At 44.0% G+C, this 16,263-nt stretch overlaps 1 protein-coding gene across 2 annotated transcripts in view; it reads right to left on the bottom strand.

Moving 5' to 3' along the window:
- Positions 1 to 6,562: 6,562 nt before the first annotated feature.
- The window catches only part of zzef1 (zinc finger, ZZ-type with EF hand domain 1), a 33,363-nt gene continuing 23,662 nt past the window's right edge, over positions 6,563 to 16,263 (bottom strand). The window contains exons 44-54 of one of the 2 annotated variants that reach the window (XM_071521614.1): positions 15,610 to 15,918; positions 15,429 to 15,529; positions 15,201 to 15,336; positions 14,597 to 14,956; positions 14,287 to 14,430; positions 13,868 to 14,036; positions 13,627 to 13,725; positions 13,273 to 13,438; positions 12,304 to 12,454; positions 9,384 to 9,455; positions 6,563 to 7,730 (exon numbers count right to left, since the gene is read on the bottom strand). In XM_071521614.1, coding sequence (XP_071377715.1) covers positions 7,650 to 7,730; positions 9,384 to 9,455; positions 12,304 to 12,454; positions 13,273 to 13,438; positions 13,627 to 13,725; positions 13,868 to 14,036; positions 14,287 to 14,430; positions 14,597 to 14,956; positions 15,201 to 15,336; positions 15,429 to 15,529; positions 15,610 to 15,918 — 1,788 coding nt within the window. In that variant the 3' untranslated portion in view covers positions 6,563 to 7,649. The remainder of the gene's footprint in view (positions 7,731 to 9,383; positions 9,456 to 12,303; positions 12,455 to 13,272; positions 13,439 to 13,626; positions 13,726 to 13,867; positions 14,037 to 14,286; positions 14,431 to 14,596; positions 14,957 to 15,200; positions 15,337 to 15,428; positions 15,530 to 15,609; positions 15,919 to 16,263) is intronic. The other variant, XM_071521615.1, reaches the window with a different exon arrangement.

Here is a 16,263-nt window from a genome sequence, read left to right on the forward strand (position 1 = left end):
AGTGTGGGGATATATGGTGATTATCAGCTCAGATGAACAAGTTTTATCCCTCCAGGCGGCAGATCTCCTAGAGAATACTCCAGACATTTTCCCAAAAGCATCTGTTTCGGATGCATGAAAGCAAACAAAGTGCATGTGTGCAGCTTCTGCGTTGCCCAGAGTTCACTGTAATGAGTTACTGTATATGTGTAATGTGTAATAGTGTGTGTGTCATAGAGGCCATAACCGTCATTACCCAGATTTAGTTTACCAGTTAGTTATGTATTCATCCTAATAACATCCCTTAGTCTGGAAATAACTTGGGACACATGTGGAAGCTTAATCTAGGAATAGGAGCCAATAAGAGAAGAGCGACTCTGCTGTTATTTAATCCAGTGACAAAGCGACAGCATCAGAGCAATGAGTTAAATGTTTTCCCATGACTTATAAAGCCCTGATGTTTGTAAGCTAAACGAAAAGAACGTTAGGATACAAAGGATGAAAAGAAGTGAGGAAGACAAAGAATAAGAGACAGAGAGAAAACAGAGAGGTTAGCAAGACAGACAAAATACAAAAAAAAAAGACAGAGGAGAGGAGGGAGAGACATCCATGTCCTCCAGGCGTGCAGGTTGGTAGGTTCACCTGGCGTGGGCAGCCGGCTCTGCAGCACAGAGACACAAAGCAGGTACTAATGGAAGTTTTATGATTCTCTCCCGGCTTTAACCCATCTCTGCCTCCTACAAGAAATAGCATCACAACAAGTGGGCCTCCTGTGCCACGGAACATGAGCTAAATCAAAGAAAGAAATGGAGAGAGAGAAAGAGAGAAAGCAGTGAGAGAGATTGCACAGCTGAAGCTGAAGTTATCCCGAGGATATTTCTCTCTTGATCTTTGCTGCGTGAGTTACATGCCTAGAGATGTTTTTTTCCACCAGTAAGGAGGAAGCATAATACACAACCTCAACTTTGTTTGACATTTGTTTGAAAAACAAAGGGGGAAGCCAATGACGACCCACTTGAGGTTTTAGAGTCCCCACTTTCTCTTTGAGCCAAGTTTACACTGTATCTGGTTACAGAATCAACACACTGTAGACTTTTGAAATTGGGTAACACACATTTAGTTTGGCTCTCCTTACCATGCAAACATGGATTGGCTACCCTCACTCGTATTTGTTATAAACAAATGAACAACCTTTCACCTCTCAAACTAGATTAGGTACATTATATGAATAAATGTGAGTCTGTTTGACTAGATGGCCGCTACATGATTACTAGTGGTTGTTAGGTGTTGTTAGGTGCTACTATAGGTTGCTAGGTGATTGTAAGTGGCTGCTAGGCTGTTACTATGTGGTTTCTAGGTGATAAATAGTCATTCATTGTTAGGGTGTTACTAGGTGGTTGCTGGGTGATTACTAGTGGTTGTTAGGGTGTTACTAGGTGGTTGCTGGGTGATTGTAAGTTGTTGCTAGGGTGTTACTGTATGGTTGCTAGGTGATTGTAAGTGGTTGCTAGGCTGTTACTATGTGGTTGCTAGGTGATAAATAGTCATTCATTGTCAGGGTGTTACTAGGTGGTTGCTGGGTGATTACTATGTGGTTGCTAGGGTGTTACTATATGGTTGCTAGGTGATTACTATGTGGTTGCTAGGTGATTACTAGTGGTTGTTAGGGTGTTACGTATTACCAGGTACAATCCTTACCTTGAACATATACTTACTGAACAATGACACTGAGTATCCACCAATTATAATACTTTACCAGTGAGGAGTGGCAGCGTAGTAAGTCATATTCCTGGCTCTTTTCCTTGAAACTTGGCTTAAAGCATTTATTATTGAAACTTTACTGTCTTTCTATAGACATAACACAAACAAAGATGTAAAAAATGCTTAAGACCACCTCAAGCAACATCAGCCTCAATTAGTGTCAAGTCAAAGTTAATTATGAAGTTGCTTGTAACAAACAGGTTCGTCATGAGGCACTTAGAACATAGAGAACAGGAAGTAAACAAGAACAAACACATCATAAATCTAAGATATGGGATCAGAGCTTGTGTGTGTTTGTGTGTGCATGTTTGTGTGTGTTTGTGTGTGCATGTTTGAACTTTTCACTTACACCAACTGCTCTGCAGAAGCAATCAAATTCCTGGTCCAGACACAAAATGCCAAAAGGATGTGAGGAAATGTAACTCTTCACAGCCCTCAACAACCACATTGTGCTCAGAGAGATATAGTTTAGGACAGTGTCGTTCTGTTATTCTGTCCACCATTATATTCTCCCAGTTGGTATTCTCTTGCTGCTGCACTTGTGAGTGTGGAGAGCATCTATAGTGCAGCCAGAACTTAAGCTGGGTTATGAGAATGAATGGGTAAAGATGACTTGACTAAACTCTATTTTGGCGCTGTTATTTCCAAAACAGTGATTCATCAAAAAAAAATCATGGGGACTTCAGACTGGGGGTGGGTGAGGTAGGAAACATCTACCACCCAAAGTCTCAGCTGCTGTCTCTATTACTCAGTCATTCTAGCTTGTGTAGAAAATGCTTGGCACTGACCCAGTGTCAGTCAGTCAGTCTGCCATCTCAAGTCCTCGGGGCCAATTTGGCTGTCAGTAACCGGTGCTCCTTGCTTGCCTGGGTCAGGCATAAACATAGAGGCTTCTGTTTCACATAGGCTCATGACAGGGCAGGGCAGCCCATCTCCTATCATCTCCATCACACTGTAGTGTCACTGCCTGCTTTTAGTCATACACAGCCCCAGTACTAATGATCTAGATTAGTTAACAGGCTTAGCAGCACGGTTGTCATGTTAGCAGCACCAGCTATCCATTACAGTCCACCTTCCCCCGGTGCCACAGGTGGTCGTTCCAATAACAGCCTGCCTCTAACCCAGATAGGAGACAGGCGAGAAATGAGATCAAAAACAGCAAGTTTCTCTCTCCCTATGCAATCAGACAATAGCACGTGTGGACCGGCTAAATATGGGTATAGGGCTTGAGTGCGTATTATTCTTGCCGGGTTATTTAAACTACCCAATTATCCCCGAGCCTCATGGGAGGCGACCCACACTGGCCTTCCTGTCCCTGGTGGGCAAAAGGAAGTAGGTCTCATTATGACAAGAGACAAGGTGGAGGAGACTTCACACCAACCTGGCCATCTGCTGCAAACCGGTTCCAGTTTCATCACCGGGGTTGTGGACTTGGAGCGGGTCAAAACGGCCGTGAGGGATCAGCAACAAGAGATTGAGATGTGACAGCAGGGAAGACTACATCGTACAAGCGATGAAGCCAAATGCTAACTCTCAGATGAAGTAACAAAGAGAGAGTGACAGAGAGAGAGAGGGAGGATGCTAGCAGTGCCACCATCCCACGTCCCAGCACACTTGGCTCTATAATAAGAGTGACACACAGAGATCCAAGAGAACAGAAGAAGACTGCTAAATCGGAATGGGCCTTTGAGGACGAGGCTCGCGATGGCAGCATCACGACGGGCAGCCTTCGCACTCAAAACAAGTGACCACACATGAACAGGCCTTTGACTACGTGCCTCCGAAATGACGCAAATAACACACTTAGCATATGTCTGGTGACAGCAAAAGTCCCTCGACAGGGGAAGGAGGGAAGATCCGCAGCTAGAGAGAAAAAAGGAGGAGGCAGATGATTCAAACGGGCAGCTTGTCCCACAGCTGACCTTAATAAATTGAGTCATAGTTACCTAATTTATCTGAATCATGTAACAGGAACATGGTATGAGACGAAGAGGGGGGCAGCATATTAATTTAGGTATGCGAGTACGAGGGTGGTATGTTACTGTTGGGGACATTTTGGAAAACATTAACATTTGGCATTATAAATAATTTGACACACATAATGGTTTGTGATGCCTACCTGCATACAGCTGAGAGGGATGTTCATGAAAAGCTTAGTTAATACTAATATTGCATATCAGTCATGGAGGTTATGTTAGCACTGCAGAGTCAGTGTTAGCCAGCCAGCCAGCCAGTCAGCCTGGTAAAACTTCTCTTTTCTTTTTTAGTGAAGTTTTTTCTAATCATTCTTGCCATTCTGCTCCATATATGTGGCCCATCTTTCAATGCGGCTCTCACCAGTGAAATCCTGTGGGAGTGGACGTCACACCATCAGGGTGTCAGAGGTTATTTTCTGTCTAATAACATCCGTCACATCCCCGCATCACGATGGCATTGCGGTTCATTCTCTCCTTTCTCTTTCTCTACCTTCGCAGCTGGGCAACTGCTTCTTTTCACCTCGGGTAAGTGAGAGCACTGGGAACCTGGGTGAGCAATCAGAAGGAGAAAGGAGATAGATCGGTAGGGAGGGAGGAGGAGGAGGAGGAGGGAGGAAGGAGAGCTGACTCACTCCGATGTGGGGGCTTGGTGCCGCAGAGGGGCACTGAATCATCTGGAACCTTATTGAATATTTTCTCCATTTGATGTCATTATCGCCCCAGTGATCATCACTCCCATCATCACCGCTGTCCCTGAGACTCTAGATTATAGGGGCAGAGGGGCAGACAGGAGCGGAAGCAGGTGCCTCTGAGGTAAAACCCACTGCGCTGCTTCAGAGGGCAAAAAGAGACTGAATGAACAGAGGGCATGCCAATGTCCTGCTAGGAGAAAAAAGCAGAGAGAAAACACAGAATTAAAGATGGCAGGATGGAGCCATTATCTGAATGAATGAGGAGGGATGGCTGCAATAAAATGCAATAGATGGGGTTGTATTGTTAGAGACAGAAAGGCTAGCAGGAACATGAAAGGGAACTATTGATAGTGTTGGAGCTTTGGGCCAGCCTGCACATGCTGTCAGTGTTGTTTGACTCCATAGATCCAAACTCAATACAATCTCACAGCGAGGGAAAGCCGGTTTAAAATACAGCATTGGCTGGGAGTGTGTAAGCTGTAATCAATGGCGATTGAGTGATCAAGAGAATATATGTTGTTGCACAGAAATTCTCTATTGAGCCTACACATCAAAAAAGATGAAAGAGAAAGACATACTCACATCAATTTTCTTTTTTTTAATTAGAAATGGATCACGTTTCAACCCAAGCAGTACTTTTTACCTTTTCTCCAATGTGCCATGCATACAAAACGAGAATCAAAGTGTCTATCCTTTAGTGACCAATATATTAAAGTTCATATTTGTAAGGGGTTGATATGAAAGTCTTTTTTGTCTCCTGTGCAATTAACAATATTCACAGATATGTACATTCAAATCAGTCAGCCTCAAATATCAAGCATCCTCACAAAAAGAAACAAACACATTAAAAGTAAAAAGTTAGAAAAAGCTCAAATTAAACAATATATTTCTCTTTTAAAATATAATTAAAGACTTTTCCAATAACATGAGTTAAATTATGATTGCTTCATTTTTAACCGTAGGCACGTGGTAGATAGGTGAGGCGTCGTAGAACTGAATTCTCTGAGAGACGAAGCCACGCGGAGGTCATGGATCTCTCCCACTCTCCCATCGCAGCTGATGCTTGTGTAAACAAAAACACCAAACTAACCTACAGTCCTCATAGGACCACTTCAAAAATAAAAAAAAATAATTAAAAAAAGACAATCTCTAAAGATTTCCTTCGCTCCAGCTTCTCACAGGGTCACTATCTGATATGTGATCAACAGAGAAGGAAGCTCCACCAGGAGCTCTTAAAGAGAGACATTTCATGGCTCACAATGGGTTTCTTTGGCATACACCACCATGTTTTCCTAGAACAAAAACAACTCTCCATCCAAATTCAGTAATAGAATAATCACTGAAAAACAAGCCCCCACCCAATCTCTTTGAAACTGCTTTATAATAAAGAATTTCTTTAGTTTGTATACTTGACTCATGACAGGTTATTGGATAACGAATAAAAACCCAAACTAAATTAAAAATCAAAATGACTACAAATCAAGTCCAATTCCCTCAGATGATGCGATGTTACAGAGATGTTTAAGGGAATTTTGTCACTGTGGAAGCAGAATCTTCTGATGTTGCTATGCAGTCTCTAGCATGAAAGCACATGTAATTGATCCCAGCTTTCAAAGAAATTCTGACTTGACTTAAAGTGACATTGAAGGAACATTTAAGGAAGCCTCACACCAAATATCTGTGTTATTATAAAAGTTTAGGTAATGCTTACTATTCAGCAGTAAGATGTTCAACTTTGCCAACTCACCACATAATAGGTGTGTTACTAGTGAGTGAGTGAACAAGTGGGATAGTGTGTGTGTTGTACAATCACCTCTGCGTGTGTGTATTAATCAACTTCAGTTCTCAACAATGACACAGTCAAATAACTTTTAGAAACAATGTGAAAAGACCTTCCATTATGTGCATTAGTGGGAATCTATGTGATATCAAGATATTTAGGCCACGACACAATAATATTCTCATATTTTTTGCGATGCACGAGGTATGGTGATTCGAAACTGTGATAATTGGGATTTATTATTCTGTTTTTCTTTCATTTTATTGCCATAAAAAGATGAAATCATAACCCTTAGGGCAATAAAATGTCAAACTCAATCATACCCATGGGTAAAAAAAAAAAAGAATCATGAATCAAGCACTGGATAAAACTGAAGGCCTTTAAGCATTCATTTTCATGAATGTCATTTGACATCAGTATGGTCTTTCATTAATTTCCTAGTAATGGAGCAAAAATACTTCATCAACATATTGATACAATGACATCGATGAATATATTCCAATGTTATACCATCACCATTTTCCCCCCAGCTGTAATGTTAATCTTTATCCTATGCAAAGTCTATGGTCATTGTGAGTATAATCTTTGTCCTGTTCAACCCCACCATACTGCCAACAATCCTGAAGTGGGGTGTAGCTGGAATTAGACTTGTCGTTATCATAACAAAATGTTACAGATAACTGCTGTTATATATGTATAAGGCTTGTATGATGATATATGTGTTTCATAACTGTGAATTTGTAGTCAAATATTGGTTATTTCTCAAGTAATCCCATACTATCCTTCAACAAAAGCTCCTTAATACCACTATCTACTTTTGTTCTCCAAAGAGGAGAGAAGGGAGGAAGGAAGGAGGAGAGGAGTTGAGTGAGCTAGTAGGTCAGTACTCTCCCCATGGTGACTAATGAGACTCCACTGTCCTGGACTGTATTTTTAGGCTGCTCTACATGTCCACAGAGACAGGCAAGTCGGCAAGGTGACCTGCTTTCACCATGATCAATTGCGTAACCTAGGGTGGCTTTTGTTTAGAAGGAAAAAAAGGACAGAACAAAAAAAAACAAAAAAACAGAATATACTTCCCCTTGAAAGTGGCAAAATTGGCACACTTCATCTACTTTAGCACAGCATCTTCAAGTAAAAACTTAACTTCAAATTAAAAAAAAAAAGACACTCGGCAATTGTTCCTGTTGCAGTGAATGCACATGCTGATATACTGGATTCACCTAAGGCAAAAAGGATTGTGAAGAAGTGTGGAAAGTGCTCTTCGAGCCTCCCCTCCGCAGCAGAAGTCCAGAGTAATGGATACAGTTAACGGTGTGGAGAGGCGTCCTGTTAGAAGGAAAGCTTCTGACGGTGGGGGAGGCTCTGCTCTCTCACCCCTTGCGTTCCTTGTTCAAAACTAACCAGCTGAGTCAGGACATGTCCCCTTCAGGCTGCTCTCATTCTTCCTCCCTCCGGGTCTCAGGAGGACATGTTGAGCAGCTTGGTAGATTTATTGGGGTAATTGATAGCCAGGCTGATAGCAGCGATGTTCTTCAGAGCCTGCACAATAATAAAAAAAAGTAAGTGAGTGAATCGGTACGTGAAAGAAAGAATATAGACGAATAAGGGGGGGAGGGAGAGAAACGCAAGGAGAGTGAAGTTATAAAATCGGAGGTGAGAGACCGATGTTTTTTTACAGCAGCACCTGTGCAGCGTACTGCATGTGGAGCAATGATTGACAAGTGCTGCCTTGCTGGAGGGATATTTGTTACCATGGCAATGCATTAAATAGAGCTGGTGTGTCTTGCGTGGACAAAACCTAACTTGTGGAGAAAAACAAAATATCATGTTCATTGAGATTTTGTTTATGAGCTATCCAAACCTATATTATTTATAGACTAACTAAGTTGGGACACAACACATCTACCTGCCAGCTCTCACTGGAGCCGTCTCCCAGTCACAAGGGGCAGTCAAAGGATTCAGGATTTGAGACCAAATTGAGGTAGAAGTCTGAGGGTCAATGACTATGTGCTCTTCTGCCCCTTTACCATTTAGGACATTCAATCATCCACAACCTTTGAACAGTGCTCCTTTTAAGGATTCCTGCCTAAGTAATTGCCCTGGAGATGAATACTCCAATACATTGTGTAGTACCTGCTGATCAGGCTTTGGTAGCATGCTCAAATGGCTAAGTGGACAAATTCTTCTACAATATTATATGAAAAAATGCAAGGATCTTACAACATTACCCAGGTTTAACTGAGTGGACACTGGAAGAACACCTCAGCACGCCATGCAACATGAGTGATGGTAAAATTAGCCAATTGGAAAAATAATGTAATACTAGACACCTTCAGGCAGGGAACTGCATGGGAAAAAAATAACAGACATGTAGTCTCTAGTAAATGAAAGTCTAATATATTGAAGACTATGTAGTATTGGTGGAAGTAGTGCTTTTAAAACATGTTTGTCCAGCCCCTTTAAAGTGGACCCCAGCCCACTCAATCCTAAACTGTGCATCATCATCGTCATCGTCATCATCATGACTACAGACTGACAAGTCACCTATGATTTTGTTTTCAACCTGACAGGTATTAAGTAACCCTTCGATCGAACCACCCACAACTCCAATGCTTGTCCACCACCCCCCTATCCTCTCCTCCTCTTAACTGCCTGCAGGCTCCTCTGCTATATTACGGGGTCCACAGTACAGAGAATGCTGTGGCTCGCTTCGCCACGAATGCTAATGGACTGTAATTACCAAATACATTAGTCCTGAGTGCAGCCCACACACGTTCAAAACAAGGGGAGGGGGTGCCGAGGGATCTGCTGGGTGTCAACAGCTTGGTGATTCACCAGTAAAAAGAGACTCGGGCTGCCAGCTGACTCACAGCAACTGAAGACCGTTCAATCAACAGGACTGTGTGGTTAAGAAAGAGTGTTGCATAATATCACAACACTTCACGGTGCTCGTCAAGGACACCTGATTTGAGCTTATACCACAGCTATTACCATCCATGTCAGACAGCAATGCAGAGTTGACTACATCAGTTGCACACTGAAATATTTTTCTAACAAGATCTGAGAAAGAATGGCTGAATAGATCACTTTTAAGTCAGAAAGGCAGAGCTGCAAAAAGGTCATGTGAGCAATATATCATACATTAGGACTAAACAATTACGTGCAAAGACAAAGGAATAGTGCAAGTCTTACCAGTGCAGTGTGGTTGAGGAGCTGCTCGTCAGTGGTCATGGCTAGAAGGTACTCCTGGAGGATGCCCTGTGCCTGGACAACACATCAAAGGTTGGTTTCAAATGAATCTTGTGCCACATTCCCAAGTGCAACTCGCAAAAAAACCACAGATAACCTTGCAGGCCAGATCATTGTCATCATCATGAATGGAAAGGAACTCCAGAGATAGAGTTGCTTGTGAGGTTACATAAGAGATGCACTCAGTTATAAATGAGGCCTGCTTCCCTGACCACTCTTCATCTCCATCTCAGCTTCAAAGCAAACTGTGGAATGTTGGAAAAGTCATTCCAAGTTACAAACAAATCCAAGGGAGCTTCCACCAAAGCACCCATAGGAGAGACATACCTCGGGTTACATAAGCACAGAGAGTTGGGAAACACAGATAAGACTAAATAGAAGCTAAATGGGCTGAGACTGGTCAAATGGAACTTTTTACGGTGCAGGAGACACAGTCCAGAGCCCCGGTCCACCATTCATCTCGCAGCACCCCAAATGTTTATGCTGGGGAACATCCTAGGACGATTTGTACAATCAGTAGTGCATGACATCCCATTTTGATTCCTAAATATAACTTTCGCTTCCTGGGGTAGTTCATTATATCAAATGGACCTGGCCTCAACTGCACTTGCGCACAAAGAACGAGGTCTGATACTGAAATGTGAACAGCTACGGCCACTAAACCTTTCAAAATATGCTGGTTCAAGTCCCAGTCCTAATAAGGCCATAGAGGACTCCACTGCGTGTCAAACCACTCATCAGCTCGCCATGTTTTTGCAGCAGTGTCAACATGGAACTGTTGAACTAGGCTGTATGTCGTCACTCCAGTTGAGCTCATAAGTCAACATGAAGTGTGAGCCACCAACCAGTCTACACTAATCCTTTATTTTTAGGAGCATGGTGATGACAAGTGGTCCACCTCTTATATTGTAGGTAGACCACTGATCCTTACACAGAATGTCTATTCAATGGGGTCACACTTGACTGCAAATATATTTTCCAATATTTGATTTCACAACAGACAAATGTTTTAGGCACTAGTCATTACAAAATCATCTGTGAATGAATGCAGATGTGAACAAGTGCTAAAACAGTGTAGCTCTAGCCAGTTTCACTTGGATCTAGTCTAGGCGCTGCACAGCAGCAGCAGCATGTGTAACCTAGTTTCTATCAAATTCACTGGCTTTATTCAAGCATAACTGACAACCCCCTTTTGAAACTTCATGTAATAGTTTGAACCACATCCTGATCCAACCAGACTGCAACACCAACCACCACTCAGAGTGTGACAGAGAGGCGAAGAGGGAGGAGCCGCAGCAAGCAGCACTGAGTGTTTTTTTTCAAACCAGTATCAGGAAATTGACTGTCCTATTAGCAAAAAGCTCAACTTTTTGCCCAACAACTGGTTTAGTGTTGTGCTTCAAAGGCAGTAGTAGAAATGAGTTGGTGAACTCAAACTGGCCACTAAAGTGTCCAGTTTGTCCAGTGAGGGGCACAGATACCAACAGAGGCTGTAGCCCAATGGGTAATGAGAGGTGAGGTGGATGGGAAAAGTGAACGAGTTAACTATTCCATTGTGAAGAAATTACTGTAGCGTGCCTTTGTGAAATCCCTTACTGCTACAACTGTACTGGCTGATTTGCAGATGTGAATGTGGCGTTTGATACCACCTGGCGTGACAGCCATCCAGTATTTATCTCCTTCACTAACTAACTAACTAACTAACTAGCTAACTATCTATCCATCCATTCCTTCAATTGATATACTGTATCCATCTTACTCACCACTGCTAGGCCCGTCCTCTCTGAACATTTAAGCCGGGGGTGAAGAGCTGGAGGTGACTAAGCGTTAAATGGGCTCTGCGGCAAACACATTTGTGAGCTACTGCTTAAAGGCAGGTCATGCTCTCTGGGATGACAAACAGGCTGCTGGATGGAGGCGCTGGGATTTACCACACACCAACCTGTGTCTATCATTGCTTACACCCAGTTCACTGTGTGGATGAGTGCCTGTGTGTCCGTGGAGGGCATCCCAGGCCAAACTCCATCCTCTATTCTCCTGTGTGTCTCTGTCCAGCTGAGTACTGCTACTGCCCCCTGGCGTTAGTTGACAGGCACTGCTCCAGCGGAGCCTCCCATTCCTCTCACATGCAACAACATCCAACGGATGCAGACACAAAAACCATCCATACACCCAGCGGGCAGCACTGAAAAACCATCCTGAGCAACTGATGTAATTTCACTGTCAGAGTGGCAGCCTCAGGCCTCGCCAGCCAGACTTGAAGGGAAGAGGAATGGTACTGCTTGTCTGGGAATGTCTGGTAAAACCGCATCTACAGATGGGAAACTTTAACTTCTGGCTGACGGCATGCTCATAATCCTTAAGACTTTTCTTAATTAATAATTCAAGACAATTGAGAGAGAGCACGCACACACATCACACAAAATGGATAGCATCTCTTCCTATCCCAGCCATTCTGTGGGGAGCCAGTATGGCACTGTGCTGTCTGGCAGATGGCGGGGCCGGGCTTTGGCCCCAAGCCCAGTGGGGAACAGGTGGGCCCAGGAAAAACATGCTCATCTCACAGAGATGAGAGAGAGACAGAGATAGAGACAGACAGAGAGAAATAGAGACAGAGACAGAGGGGGAGACAGAGAGAGGTAAAGACTATGGAGCTAAAATGCCATGTGAAATTTACCCTTATTAGATTATCATTCTCCCACAACTGGAGTGCACACAACTCTAGGTACAAATGCCTAGATAATCTCACGTAGCCACACCTCCAGCTCAAACGACAATGCCTATACAATACAGGATTGTTTTTGTCTGGCCTGCTCGTGTGTGCATGTGTCTGTGTGTGTGCTGGTGTGTGTGTCTCACTCACGGTGGCCCTGGCCTCTGCAATGAAGAAGAGTTCGGTGAGGGCTCTGTGAAGGGGCAGCAACACAGTGATACTGGTGGGATCCTGGCTCAGGCTGTTCTCCATAGACATGAAGAGCTGCCACAAAGGTCGCAGCAGAGTCAGCTCACAGGCTCTGGAGTGCAGGCAGATCAATAGTTAGATGTACACAAGCAGACCAAGACAACCAAAAGATGTAAGATCTTGGGAACGTCAAGCCCTGGCTCATAGACATACAGTGGTAACTACTGTAGAATTCCCCCTTCATACATTTATACTGCATTAGTACTGCAGACAATTATTGAATTGAATGGTATATTTTTCTATTTTCAACCAACTTTCAAACAACTTCAATGGAACAATTCCTCTTAGGAATAAAGCAAAAATAGTTCAAAAGTATGCAGTAAAAAGTGGGACTTTCATAATGGCTACATCTTCCCACAGATAGGAAAACAAAAAAAAGAGTACTTGTAAGATGCTATAGATGTTGTATTTGCAGTCTATGTGAGTACCAGCTTCTAGTGTATTCGGTCATGGTGATGTTGTCACTATGGCCAGATGGGGGCTGAGTCTGAAACTATGCAAATCCCTAAACACATCCTTTACCTCATTTCCGTCGTGACTGATAGGACATTAGGCGTTTGTGAAGGCCTTTATGCAAACCCTGTGTGGAAGTGTAATCCTGTGTCTCCAGGGAAAGCACACACTACCGAGGTAAAAACGTGCATTGGATTCTCTCAGCCAACCAGTATTTATTGAGTGCAGGTGGATGGGTCTGATGCCCCGGTGAGAATGGTTGCACATATTACTTTAGACACCCATACCCAACTACGATAAGCCTACAGTCCTAGAAGTATTGCACTGTTGAGAGAACGAGGTGTGTGTTTGAGTATAAATGAGTGAGAAAGGAAGAGAAGGAATGAAAGAAAATGTATAGGCAGGGTAGAACCTTACGTCTGGGATTGACACTGCAGGAGGCGGAGCAACAAGTGGATGGCTTTGAGTCGCTGGTTCCCCGTCTGACGACAGGCCACGCCCACCTGCCACTCCCAGATGTCAGCCAAAGGCAAGTGACTGAGCACTTGGTCGTCAGCTAACATTTGCTTCAAGATCTCAAAACCTGACAAAACCAAGAGTGCAGAGACACAGCTAAGCCTGAGGATTCATTCTGATGTTATTTCACATTTTAGTAAGTAGTTCCCAGAGAGTGATTTCCTACCCATACTGTTAGCAGTCACACTTTCTTAACCAGGACTGTGAAGTGGGTTTGCACAAATGCATGACAAGTGTGTATCTGTCCAAGCGTACCTGTCTGGAAGCGTCCTCTGTGGCCTCCTGTAACGGTGAACTTGTAGCCCCACTCTGTGTTGCTCATGTCTGACACAAACCTGTAGTGCAGGGTATCACCTGACAGAAACACACACAAAAGTCACATGTCGGTAAACATGTTTCAAACGTACTCTGTCACTCAAAATATTTAATATGCACACACATGCAAGTGCACACTTATAGACCAAAAAAGTAACAAACAAAGATTTTTTTCTCTTACCAGGGATCTCAAAGTCGGACCATTTCTGAGGCGAGCCACTGAAGTTGTGGAGGTCTTGCAGGAAGTCACTGCTGCTGGACATGATGAGCTCATCACAGCCTTCCTCTGTGTAGCAGCGGGAGTCAAACTTCACTGACAGGTAGATAGCCCCCGGGATGTGCACCTTGTCCTGCAGAGAGACGTGAAGGACATGCACACAGTCTTCAAAATGAAATAACTTGAAAAAACATACTGGCACACGCTCATTTTCAAACAAAGATCTGTCGTAATATCCAACAAAACTGCTACATTTTCTTAAATTAGACAAAAATTTACATTTTCAAAGATGGCATGATAAATGAGGGAATAGCACCACCACAAAATATCATGTTCAGTTATGGTTACTGATTAAAGTGACTGATATGAAGTAGTTCACCCACCTCGAAGTTGGTGTTGTTGTCATAGGGGTGTTTGGACTCTCTGACCTGCACAGCCATGCCTGGCTCCTCCATGAACTGGCAGGCAGTCAGAGATAGACTGCACAGCATGCTCTGGCTGCAACCCTTCAGCACCCTCTGGAGAATCTGATGGATCATGGCATACTAGGATCATCAATCTCCGCACTTAACCAAAGCTCTAATATATCATACATGAAAATCTCATATATACATTGGATACAAAGACACGCTCTCAATTCACCATTGCGAACACAACACAAACTGCACACCAACACCCCTCCTTCTTGCTCACCCTCTCCCAGAGTGGCCTCTCCTCCAGCTGCATTAACATGTCCAGGATGTAGGCCATGTGGGAGGCTCCGCTCAGCTCCAGGGCCTCCTCGCTCAGCGCTGCCCCTGCAGGCCAGTCGGCCAGCAGCGAGGCCAGCACGTGGCGGGCGTACAGTGTGGCGATGGCCTGGTTGACCTTCACCAGGTACTGACGAACTGCCCGGTTGCTGCGCACATCCAGTTCCTTGTGCAAGAGCGCCGAGCTTTTGGTGCGCCGCTGCTTGGCGTAGCTGAGCTGCAAGTCGCTCTCGGAGTTGGTGATGAGCTTCTGGGCCACTACGTTGATCTCCTCTGTGGCCTTTTCACAGTGGCTAGGCTTGGACTGTGGAAGAAGGGAGGGAGGGAGGAGGAGATGGATCAGGACTGAGCATGGACTTCAGCTTATAGTAGTTAGTAACATTAACATTAGTAATGCCCCCAACAGCTATTCTGGAGCTTTCTTTCTTTTTTAAATACTTCACCAGCTAACCAAAGCAATGACTGAAATCCTTTGCATATTGTAGTTAGCAATTAGTAATGGTTGTAATGTTCTTAACTTAAGTAGAGGACTTTCTTGAACAACTCACCACGCAGGACACCACAATCATGTCAGTGTCCACAGCCTTGGTGCTCCTCTCCTCAGAGCGAGGCCGCCTGGTAGGCTGCCACTTCTGGGCCAGCGTACGAATCGTCTCGTCTGTTTTGATCACGTCTCCGTCAAATCTAAAAATCAAAAAAGCTTTCCATTGTAAATCCTATACCTATAACAAATGTAAATTAGAAGGAAAGTATTTGGTGTTGAAGTTGATGCTCACCTCTTCTGCACCTCCAGGAAGAAGGAGTCTGTCCTCTTCATCTGCAGCTCGTACATAGCTCGCAAGATGTGCAGAGGGGCGTTTAAGGCATCGTGGGTGATCTGCATCGAACAGAAGGACTTTAGACACTTGCTTCACACCATATTGCAGTGCATGTATTATGAATAGCATCCCTCTTCACCTGGAAGCAGATCTTTGTCTCCTCGTCCAGGCCCTCTAGGGGGTCGGGCCGGTTGGGGTCGGGGTCATCGGCGCAGCAGCTGGAGTGGTCCGAGTCGTGCTCCTTGTCCTGCTCTCTCTCGTCTCGCTCGGGGTCCTGGGCCATGGAGTGGATCTCCCTCTTGGAGGAGTACAGCATGATGGAGAGGATCTCCAGGTCTCGCAGCAGCCACAGCTTACTGAAGCCCGTCCCCTTGCTGCACTTCCTGACCAGCAGCTGGGTCAGACCCGACTGCTGGATGGCCTCCTGAGCCTGCTCCACTCCGTGTTTCTACACACAGGAACAACACAGTATGACAAATCTACCTCCAATATTATCTAATATCATCTATACTGAGTGGTTCTGAACCATGTGCCACTGTGACCCAAGAGTATGCAGGTTTTCATTCCAACCGAGAACTACACCAGCTAATTAAGACACCTTCATTCAGAAAGAGGGGAACTAATCAGTAATCCACAAAAACAGGCAGTGGAAAAGTTGGCTCCAAAAGGGTTAGTGAGCATAAAGTAGAACAGGTGGGAAACCACAAAATGCACAAAACAAGTGATTTATTTGCTAGAAATACTGCTAACAAATATAAGCACTTCAAAGCAATAAATGAACACAAATATAGGC

Source organism: Centroberyx affinis, unplaced genomic scaffold (assembly GCF_046629955.1).
Source record: "Centroberyx affinis isolate AG114_WGS23_722 - 3 ecotype Tasmania unplaced genomic scaffold, CSIRO-AGI_Caff_v1 ptg000900l_1, whole genome shotgun sequence".
Taxonomy (NCBI): domain Eukaryota; kingdom Metazoa; phylum Chordata; class Actinopteri; order Beryciformes; family Berycidae; genus Centroberyx; species Centroberyx affinis.